Here is a 12,119-nt window from a genome sequence, read left to right as displayed (position 1 = left end):
TGGTTACCCGAGGTTATCCTGCCATGTAAGAATACTTTGTAGATAATTTTCCAGAATATACATTTAAGTTGTAATAAACGATTTACTTTTTTATAAATTTGAACTTCATAGATGTGTATTGTTTATATGATATTAAGAAAGGCAACTTAAGTTAACTTTATTTGAATTGATTATATTGACTGTTATTTTTGGGGTTACCTGAGGTAACCCTGTTATGAAATAATACTTCGTAGATACTTTGCTGGTATATGCGTTGATGTTGTAATTACACAATTTCTTAATTTAAAATGTAGGACTTCATAAATTTGTATTGTTTATATAACAATGAACTTTATAATTGGGGCCAAATATGGCCCTTACCGAACTTACTCCTTTGTATTGTTTATGCGATGTATAGATATATGTTACCTGAGTTAACTTGAGTTAAATGGGTTGTATCTGTTGTTAATTTTAGGTTACCTGAGGTAACCCTGTCTCAGGTAACCCTGTAATGAATGAATTCTTCGTAGATACTTTTTCTAGTGTTTACATTAATTGTAATAAACAAACTTCTTTATTTCAAATGTAGGACTTCATGAAAGTTGTATTGCTTATGTGATGTACATGTTAAGGTGACCTCAGTTAACTTCAGTTTAGTGGGTTATATTTTTAATTATGTCTGGGGTTACCTCATGTACCCATGACATGAAGAATGCTTTTTAGATAGTTTGCTATTGTAAACATTTATATTTCTTTGTTTTAAATGTAGGACTTCATAGATGTGTATTGTTTATGTGATATACCGGAAAGGCGACTTAAGTTAACTTGATATGAATGGATAATACTTGTTGCTATTTTATGGGTTACCTGAGGTAATCCTGTCATGATAGAATATTTAGTAGATACTTTGCTAATATATGCATTTATGGTGTAATAAACCAACTTCTTCATTTTTAATGTAGAAATTCATTGAAGTTATAATGTTTATGTGATGTATATGTAAAAGTGATCTGAATTAACTTGAGTTAAATAAGTTTTATTTGTTATTATTGTATTGGTTACCTCAGGTAACCCTGCTATGAAAGAATTCTTAGTATATACTTTGTAAGTGTATACATTTATATTTTAATTACACAATTTCTTAATTTAAACATGTAGGACTTCATAGATTTGTATTGTTTATGTGATGCATATATATTTAAAGGTGATACCTGAGTTAACGTGAGTTAAATGGGTTGTATTTGTTGTTATTATTGGGTTACCTTTGGTAACCCTGTAATGAATGAATTCTTCGTAGATACTTTGCTATTGTGTACATTAATTGTAATAAACAAACTTCTTTATTTCAAATGTAGGACTTCATGAAAGTTGTATTGTTTATGTGATGCAAATGTAAAGGTGACCTCAAATAACTTCAGTTAAGTGGGTTATATTTGTAATTATGTCTGGGGTTACCTCAGGTACCCATGTTATGAAGAATGCTTTTTAGATAGTTTGCTAGTGTAAACATGTTGTAATCGCACAATTTCTTTATTTTAAATGTAGGACTTCCTATATGTGTATTGTTTATGTGAAATTTCTGAAAGGCGACTTAAGTTTACTTGATATGAATGGATAATACTTGTTTCTATTTCATGGGTTACCTGAGGTAACCCTGTCATGACAGAATATTTAGTAGATACTTTGCTAGTATATGCTTTTATTGTGTAATAAACCAACTTCTTCTTTTTAAATGTAGGAATTCATTAAAGTTATATTGCTTATGTGATGTATATGTAAAGGTGATTTGAATTAACTTAAGTTAAATAGGTTGTATTATTGTTATTGTATTGGTTACCTCAGGTAGCCCTGCTATGAAAGAATTCTTAGTAGATACTTTGCTAGTGTATACGTTTGTATTGTAATTCCACAATTTTTTAATTTGAAATGTAGTACTTCATAGATTTTTATTGTTATACGTGATGTATTTATATTAAAAGGTGACCTCAGTTAACTTGAGTTAGATGGGTTATCTTTGTTGTTATTGTTATGGTTACCTGAGGTAACCCTGTAATGAATGAATCCTTCGTATACACTTTGCTAGTGTTTACATTAATTGTAATAAACAAACTTCTTTATTTTAAATGTAGGACTTCATGAAAGTTGTATTGTTTATGTGATGCACATGTAAAGGTGACCTCAGTTAACTTCAGTTAGGTGGGTTATATTTGTAATTATGTCTGGGGTTACCTCAGGTACCCCTGTTATGAAAGAATGCTTTTGAGATAGTTTGCTAGTGTAAACATTTATGTTGTAATCGGACAATGTCTTTATTTTAAATGTAGGACTTCATAGATGTGTATTGTTTATGTGATATTTCTGAAAGGCGACTTAAGTTTACTTGATATGAATGGATACTACTTGTTTCTATTTCATGGGTTACCTGAGGTAACCTGTCATGACAGAATATTTAGTAGATACTTTGCTAGTATATCCATTTATGGTGTAATAAATCAACTTCTTCATTTTTAATGTAGGAATTCATTAAAGTGATATTGTTTATGTGATGTATATGTAAAGGTGATCTGAATTAACTTGAGTTAAATAGGTTGTTTTTGTTGTTTTTGTATTGGTTACCTCAGGTAACCCTGCTATGAAAGAATTCTTAGTATATACTTTGTAAGTGTATACATTTATATTCTAATTACACAATTTCTTAATTTAAAAATGTAGGACTTCATAGATTTGTATTGTTTATGTGATGCATATATATTTAAAGGTGATACCTGAGTTAACTTGAGTTATATGGGTTGTATTTGTTGTTATTATTGGGTTACCTGAGGTAACCCTGTAATGAATGAATTCTTTGTAGATACTTTGCTATTGTTTACATTAATTGTAATAAACAAACTTCTTTATTTCAAATGTAGGACTTCATGAAAGTTGTATTGTTATGTGATGCACATGTTAAGGTGACCTCAGTTAACTTCAGTTAGGTGGGTTATATTTGTAATTATGTCTGGGGTTACCTCAGGTACCCATGTTATGAAGAATGCTTTTGAGATAGTTTGCCAGTGTAAACATTTATGTTGTAATCGCACAATTTCTTTATTTTAAATGTAGGACTTCATAGATGTGTATTGTTTATGTGATATATCTGAAAAGCGATTTAGGTTAACTTGATATAAATGGATAATACTTGTTGCTATTTCATGGGTTACCTGAGGTAACCTGTCATGACAGAATATTTAGTAGATACTTTGCTAGTATATGCATTTATGGTGTAATAAACCAACCTCTTAATTTTTAATGTAGGAATTCTTTGAAGTTATATTTTTTATGTAATGTATATGTAAAGGTGATCTGTATTAACTTGAGTTAAATAGGTTGTATTTGCTGTTATTGTTTTGGTTACCTCAGGTAACCCTGCTATGAAAGAATTCTTAGTTGATACTTTGCTAGTGTATACATTCATATTGTAATTCCACAATTTTTTAATTTGAAATGTAGGACTTCATAGATTTGTATTGTTTATGTGATGTATATATATTTAAAGGTAACCTGAGTGAACTTGAGTTAGATGGGTTATCTTTGTTGTGATTGTTTTGGTTATCTGAGGTAACCCTGTCACGTAAGAATACGTCGTAGATAGTTTTCCAGAGTATACATTTAACTTCTAATAAACCATTTACTTTTTCATTTTGGACTTCATAGATAAGTATTGTTTATATGATATTCAGGAAAGGCGACTTTAGTTAACTCAATTTGAATGGATTATATTTGTTGTTATTTTTGGAATAACATGAGGTATCTCTGTTATGAAAGAATACTTCGTAGATAATTTGTTAGTATATGCATTTATGCTGTAATGACACAATTTCTTAATCTAAAATGTAGGATTTCATAGATTTGTGTTGTGTATGCGAGGTATATATAAATGTAACCTGAGTTAACTTGAGTTGAATGGGTTGTATTGATTGTAATTATTGGGGTTACCTCATGTAATCCTGTCATGAATGAATACTTCGTAGATACTTTGGTAGTGTTTACATTTATTGTAATAAACAAACGTCTTTATTTTAAATGTAGAACTTCATGAAAGTTGTATTGTTTATTTGATGTACATGTAAAGGTGATCTCAGTTTACTTCAGTTAAGTTAAGTGGGTTATATTTGTATTTATGTCTGGGGTTACCTCAGGTACCCATGTTATAAAGAAACCTTATTAGATGGTTTGCTAGTGAAAACATTTATGTTGTAATCAAACAATTTCTTTATTTTAAATGTAGGCCTCATAGATGTGTATTGTTTATGTGATATATCGGAAAAGCGACTTTAGTTAACTTGATATCAATGGATAATACTTGTTGCTATTTTATGGGTTACCTGAGGTAACCCTGTCATAACAAAATACTTAGTAGATACTTGCTAGTATATGCATTTATGCTGTAATAAACCACTTTCTTCTTTTGTTATGTAGGAATTCGTTGACATTATATTGTTTATGTGAAGAATATGTAAAGGTGATCTGAATTAACTTGAGTTAAATAGGTTGTATTTGCTGTTATTGTTTGAGTAACCGCAGGTTACATTGTTATGAAAGAATTTTTAGTACATACTTTGCTAGTGTATACATTTATATTTTAATTACACAATTTCTTAATTTAAAATGTAGAACTTCATAGATTCGTATTGTTTATGTGATGTATATATAAAGTTACCTCAGTTGACTTGAGTTTAATGGTTATATTTGTTTTTATAATTGGGGTTACCTCAGGTAACCCTGTAATGAATGAATACTTCAGATCATTAATTGAACTTTTATAAAAAAAAAGTTTATAATTTTACCAGCCATCCCCACCCTACACGTACATACAAAATGAATGATCGGTGAATAAAATAATAAAATCATTTGGGAAGTTTGTTGACATCTTTGGTATTTGGTCACATTAAAATTTGGTATTAAGATCTATCTAAATAAGAACTATATTTTCGTGCGTATTTCATCAATAACGCATTACCACGATTACCTCAGGGCACCGATTACCTCAGGGCATACAGCAGCGGACCTAACTTCCACCTGCATGTAAATGATGTACAATGAAATTTTAATACTGATTAAATCACCATTTTCATGAACTTTAAACTTTTGTTAATGGTCCCCGTGGTACCTGTTGAACGAGTTTGATGTTTGAACAAATGCATACTGTTGTTTTATTGCATATTAATTTAATTTGAATGAATCGAAACATCAGAGATAACGACAAATTATAGAAGGTATTTATGAAACCGACATCGTTTTTAATGCATAAGAAATGTAACCGGAACAATTACGTGTTCTAGGCACGAAGCTATTAGTATTTTGGAACTTACATAACCAGCTTGTTGCGGTTTAAAGTAATCCGTGACTTCACGTATTAAGAAATAGGTTTGTGAATCTTATTTGAAAAAAAAGATTTATAATTATACCGGTCATAACTTGTGTGTTGTCATTGATTATTGTTTATTTCTTAACATGCAGTGGCAAATATTTCATAAATGTTCAGAACGGATTCAAGTTTATATATAGTTCATAAAAAAGTGTAGGTACAAGTATAATGTTCGAACCGGGTGAAAATCGGGAAGCCAATGTAAAAATAGAGTATATTGGAAAAGTACAGCCATTTCATAATGAGGCAAGCCACCTACGTACCACTGTAAAGAGCTTTAGCGAGGGTTCGTAAACGTGTAAATATCCTGGTATTCTGGGTACACGTGGCACCGGATTGAACATCCCCATTTTAAAATATACATTTCATCACTTCAATGTTGGTTTTGATTGGTTGTTGTTTTCTTAACATACAGTGGCAAATATTTCAGAAATTTTCAGAACGAGTCCAAGTTAAAAATTTATACAAAAAAGGTAGGTATAATTGTCGTCGAGGATGAACAACGACAAATTAGTTAATTGGTAAAAGACAGCTATTCAGTCCTGCAGCAGGTAACCTTCGGAGCCTGTAAAGAGTTTTTGCAAGCGATCGCTAACGTACTCTCTCTGTACACGATATGTCGCATTGAACGTCCCCATTATGCTTGATCGTGATCCGGATAAGTACTTCCCGCTAAGTTAAATAAACGCCCCATGTTGGTGAAGACAAATGTGATCGTATTTCTTTACCCAGATACCCGTTAGGTTTTGGTGGACATATTTTTTTTTAAATTAGTTTAAAAACAATTATTTGATTATTCTTTTTAATATCTTTTCAGTAGAAGTGATTATGAAATGGAATTTGGATGTACAGATTTGTGTGGGTAAGCAGCTTGTAATTGCATACTGCGTTAAAAAAAAAATTATTCGTCGGCGGTAGCGGTGTCACCATTTTTTTAGTTTGTGCATAGGCTAGTTATTATAACAACTGCTCGTGGTAGGTCGATACCATTTGGTATTCAGCTGAATGAGCATTGACACATGTCATTGCCATTGATATTATAATGCTTCGTTCCCTCTAACATTGTTTTTATGTTGTACTTAGTGTTAGGTCCATGATCGAGGGTCTGGATGGGATGTAAGAAGATGTGGTACGAGTGCCAATGAGACAACCCTCCGTCCTAGTCATATCACATTTCATTATAGTTCAAAGCACGGCCTTCAACGCGGAGCCTTGGCTCACGCCGAGCAGCATGCTATAAAGAGGCACCAAAATGACTAGTGTAACACTTCTAACACAGGTCTTTTCTATATAAAAAAAACGAGAAATGAGTAACACTTACGAACCACATCTGAATACAAACCACTGAACTAAAGGTGGCCGACATAGGACAGGTTCAAACAAAGTTAGCGGGTTTAAACGAGTTTACCACTTTTTTCACTAATTAATATTAGTTTAATTTTTTTCCCTCTGTTTTTGTCTTGACATTTATCATCATATCAACTCAGTCCTGAACAAAGCCTAATGACTATAAGAAAACAAATGCACAGTAAAGTAACTGTCAACATGTTATATAGAAAAAAACAAAGACCGAGAAAATAAACCAACTGAAGATGACGTCAAAAACTCAGAAAAAAATCCAGACACATTTATACTTGTATCATTAGTTATGGTGTACTTACTCAATTGGCATATTTACAATGAGAAACTAGAACATCAGTCCATGTCGGTTTTTTGTTGTTGTTAAAAATCTGATCTTAACGATTTTATCGATATGTTATGCTTATGATTTAGGTTATCGTGTTTGAATAGTGGTCTTGATGAAACTGTGGAAGAAGGTTGTTTATACATCAGCTATATTTATGTAATTGAGAAATACAGAAAGAAAGGTATCGAAGAACACTTAATACAAATGGCAGAGAAAGAGGCACTGAAAAATAATATATCAGTAAGTTAAATCATACTATTAGAAATACACAATTTGATTTTTGTACAGAACTAAAATATGAAAAATAAGCCTATGTGGAAAATTTGTCCTGCAGACAACTATCCGTTAGAGATCAAATGAGACAGATTTAAAAAAAATAGTAGTTATTATAAGACCTGTTGTTGTTTTTTTTCTATGGTCGGGTTGTTGTCTCTTTGACACATTCCCCATTTCCATTCTCAATTTTATTATTGAATATTTAAAATCTTATCTAATTAGACATACATTATGTGAGACATTTGCACAACATTTTGAAATTATCATTACAATTTGTATTTGTTCTTTACTTCTTTGGTAAACCATTCCGTTTGAATGATTTGTTTTAGATGATTGTCAGAAACACTTCTGTTGAAATTTAACGGTGTCGGCATTATTGAATATAATGTCCGAATTCCAAAAAAAAAGCCGTGGCTAACAAGTCGCTATGCAGAACAGCTAAAAAGAATGTCAATTCAGTTGTATTTCTATACAGTTTATGACAGTAATATTGCTGGTTGATTTTATGCTTTCGCCCCCCCCCCCCCAAACATTACCATGTGTTCTCGATCTGTTGAAAGTTTCTTGCCAATTGCGTTGCATTAATATACAATGTACGTGTACTAAGATTCTATTACCATCCAAACAAAATTAAATATGTATGATAGGGACGCCAATTCAAAACGACACGGCAATCACAAAGAATAACGTTTGCACATTAAAATTGGTTTATCAATTGATTGTAGGTTGCATAACGTCCAGTGGCAAATATTTCATGCATGTTCAGGACGAAAACAAGTTAACAATGAATACAATAGGTAGGTTTTGTAATAATAGTGGCTATTCAGATGATGATCGGGGTAAATTTGGATTGCCACAGACAAATGAGGGTATGTTGGATATGGACAGACATTTTGCATTGCAACAGGTCACCTACGGACCCCTCAAAGAATTGTTGAAAAGGTTCTAGGTGTGCAAAGAGCGGATTTCAATTTGAGCCCGGTGTTTAGTAATAATTATAACTATTCATAAAACCTAACAGTCGAGAATAATGTAATAACATATACAACACAGTAATCTGTGTATGCTTTGTCTTTCAGATTATTTTTCTTTACACCAGATTCGGCAATACGTATATACGCCTGTACTTAAATCAGGGATTTACAACTGTAAACACAAAATGTTGCTGTATTTGGTGTACTATGGGTGTTTGTGTAAGTTTATATTTTTTTTGGTGTTCTATTGGCATGATATGTGTGTTTAAGTTGATATCTTGATTTGATTTTTATGGGTGTTGTGTTAGTTTATAATTTTTATTTGGTGTTTATCGGTGTTTGTGTAAGTTTACATTTTTATTTGGTGTTAATGGTTAATGGACAATGGGTGTTTGTGTAAGTTTATATATTTTTTTGGTGTTCTATAGGTGTTTGTGTAAGTTTATATTTTTATTTGGTGTTCTTAAGGTGGGTTTGTCTCATATATGTTATGATGGTATGATACTAAACCCCTAACGGGAAGGATTGTGCCTGATGTTCATATGATGAAATCATAATCTTTCAGTCAGTTTAATTGAAGTCAGGAGCTGGCATGTCAGTTAACTGCTAGTAGTCTGTTGCTATTTATGTATTATTGTCATTTTGTTTTTTTTCTTTGGTTTCATCTTCTGACATCAGACTCGGACTTCTCTTGAACTGAATTTTAATGTGCGTATTGTTATGCGTTTACTTTTCTACATTGGTTAGAGGTATATATAGGGAGATGGTTGAGATCTCACAAACATGTTTAACCCCACCGCATTTTTGCGCCTGTCCCAAGTCAGGAGCCTCTGGCCTTTGTTAGTCTTGTATTATTTTAATTTTAGTTTCTTGTGTACAATTTGGAAATTAGTATGGCGTTCATTATCACTGGACTAGTATATATTTGTTTAGGGGCCAGCTGAAGGACGCCTCCGGGTGCGGGAATTTCTCGCTACATTGAAGACCTGTTGGTGACCCTCTGCTGTTGTTTTTTATTTGGTCGGGTTGTTGTCTCTTTGACACATTCCCCATTTCCATTCTCAATTTTATTGTAAGTTGATATCTTGATTTGATTATTGTGGGTGTTTGTGTAAGTTTATAATTGTATTTGGTGTTTATGGGTGTTTTTGTAATTTTATATTTTTATTTGGTGCTCTATGGGTATTTGTGTAAGTTTCTATTTTTATTTGGTGTATTATAGGTGTTTGTGTAAGTTTATATTTTTATTTGTTGTTGATGGGTGTTTTTGTAAGTTTATATCTTTATTTGGTGTTCTATAGGTGTTTGTGTAAGTTTATATGTTCATTTGGTGTTGATGGGTGTTTGTGTAAGTATATATTTTTATTTGGTGTTAATGGGTGTTTGTGAAATTTAAAGTTTTTTATTTGGTTGTCTATGGGTGTTTGTGTAAGTTTACATTCTTTTGGTGTTTATATTTTTATTTGGTGTTCTATGGGTGTTTTTGTAAATTTATATTTTTATTTGGTGTTCTATTGGTGTTTGTGTAAGTTTATATTCTTATTTGGTGTTCTGTGGGTGTTTGTGTAAGTTTACTTTTTTATTAGGTGTTTTGTTGGTGTTTGTGTAAGTTTATATTTTTATTTGGTGTTCTATGGGAATTTGTGTAAGTTTATATTTTTACTTGGTGTTTTGTGGGTGTTTGTGTAAGTTTATATTTTTATTTGGTGTTCTGTGGGTGTTTGTGTAAGTTTGTACTTTTATTTGGTCTTTATGGGTGTTTGTTTAAGCGTGTATATTTATTTGGTCTTGATCGGTGTTTGGTATTTATGGGTATTTGTGTAATATATGTGTTTATATTATGTTCTATTGGTGTTTGTGTAAGTTTATATGTTCATTTGGTGTTGATGGGTGTTTGGTATTTATGGGTATTTGTGTAATATATATGTTTATATTAAGTTCTATAGGTGTTTGTGTAAGTTTATATGTTCATTTGGTGTTGATGGGTGTTTGTGTAAGTATATTTTTTTATTTGGTGTTAATGGGTGTTTGTGAAATTTAAGGTTTTTTATTTGGTTGTCTATGGGTGTTTGTGTAAGTTTACATTCTTTTGGTGTTTATATTTTTATTTGGTGTTCTATGGGTGTTTGTGTAAGTTTATATTTTTATTTGGTGTTCTATGGATGTTTGTGAAAGTTTACTTTTTTATTTGGTGTTTTGTGGGTGTTTGTGTAAGTTTTTATTTTTATTTGGTGTTCTATGGATGTTTGTGTAAGTTTACTTTTTTATTAAGTGTTTTGTGGGTGTTTGTGTAAGTTTATATTTTTATTTGGTGTCTAATAGGTGTTTGTGAAAGTTTACATTTTTATTTGGTGTTTTATAGGTGTTTGTGAAAGTTTACATTTTTATTTGGTGTTTTATAGGTGTTTGTGAAATTTTACTTTTTATTAGGTGTTTATACGGGTTTGTGTAAGTTTTTATTTTCATTTGGTGTTTATGGGTGTTTGTGTAAGTTTGGACTTTTATTTGGTCTTTATGGGTGTTTGGTGTTTATGGGTGTTTGTGTAAGTTTGAATATTTATTTGGTCTTTATGGGTGCTTGGTATTTATGGGTATTTGTGTAATATTATATGTTTATATTATGTTCTATTGGTGTTTGTGTAAGTTCATCTTAGGTTAATACTCACTTTTACTCTCATTTATTAAATGAGTGAATAAAACATTCCCTAACATCTTACCACAGCTTGACTATAGTAACACTTACAATCTTATTGAAAAGGAAAAAAAAAACACTGTATGTAGTATGATTTTTTTTAACTCAATCTAGAAAAGACTATGAAGTGTTGTGTTGAATGTCCTCGGTAGTTTCATCTTTTTTCCGTGAAATCCTTCATTGATTGGGGAACGATCAAAACTATGAATATTAGCGTTAAAATTAAAAAAAAAGTTTTTCAAGTTAGTGAGTTGTTCCCTTATCAATGCTTATGTTTTGTCTAATCTTGACTCTCGTGCAAAAATAATTTCATCCTGTTATCATTCGTTCCGATAAAACTTTCTTTTAAGAATTTAACATGAAAATGTATTTTATATTCTTTTTGATGCACATAAGATAATATCAATTACACATACTTTATTTGTAGGGTTTTTACAAAATGGAAAAGCGTCTGGTTGTGTAGCAAAAGATGACATTAGCTTGGTTCAGAATAGGCCACAAAAATAACAGAATATCGCGAAAAGTTATAAATTGGCATACAATTATTTTTTTGGCCAATGACGACCAACTATACAAGCGTGTACATGTAACTCAAGTGAATAAGTGTATGGCCGTTTGCTGCATTTGGATTTTCAATTTATGATATAAACATAATGTGCAATGGCTTTTCATGTGTTGCTATGATTTATTTATAATTGTTCAACATAGAATATGTCGTTTTATAATGATTTGTTTTATTTTTTTACTACACAATACATTGTACTAACAGAAGCAACTGATTATTTGTTTGTTTTTTCTTATTGTGTTTTTTTCCTTTTATTTTGACTTTAAGAGAGATTTAGGGTTTAGAATAAATAAAACTAAGAAGATGTGGCATAATTTCGAAAAGAGACGACTATCATGTATAGTTTAAATGAAGTGGATGTAAGCAATTATGCACAACCGTTCGGACTTCAGCAATCATAAAAACTTTTATTGTATTGTCGGCTATAAAAGTCTCCGACATGACAAAAAGGAAACAATTCAAATGAGAAAATAAAAGCATAGAATATAATATAACAAAACAATTCACAAAAACAAATGCGACGTGCATGAAATCACGAC

General features: G+C 31.1%; 1 protein-coding gene across 3 annotated transcripts in view; it reads left to right on the top strand.

Annotated features, from left to right (window-relative positions):
• Window positions 1-11,794, top strand: part of LOC143052176 (uncharacterized) — a 142,706-nt gene extending 130,912 nt beyond the window's left edge. For 2 of the 3 annotated variants that reach the window (XR_012971018.1, XM_076225135.1), the window contains 4 exons: window positions 6,204-6,248; window positions 7,160-7,313; window positions 8,429-8,542; window positions 11,443-11,794. Coding sequence is in view for 2 of the 3 variants with exons in the window: in XM_076225135.1 (XP_076081250.1) it covers window positions 6,204-6,248; window positions 7,160-7,313; window positions 8,429-8,542; window positions 11,443-11,478 (349 nt within the window). In the remaining variant the exon portion in view is untranslated. The remainder of the gene's footprint in view (window positions 1-6,203; window positions 6,249-7,159; window positions 7,314-8,428; window positions 8,543-11,442) is intronic. The other variant, XM_076225136.1, reaches the window with a different exon arrangement.
• Window positions 11,795-12,119: the final 325 nt, after the last annotated feature.

The sequence above is a fragment of the Mytilus galloprovincialis genome, chromosome 11, assembly GCF_965363235.1.
Source record: "Mytilus galloprovincialis chromosome 11, xbMytGall1.hap1.1, whole genome shotgun sequence".
Classification (NCBI taxonomy): Eukaryota; Metazoa; Mollusca; class Bivalvia; order Mytilida; family Mytilidae; genus Mytilus; species Mytilus galloprovincialis.
This window is presented reverse-complemented; position numbering and strand designations above follow the sequence as displayed.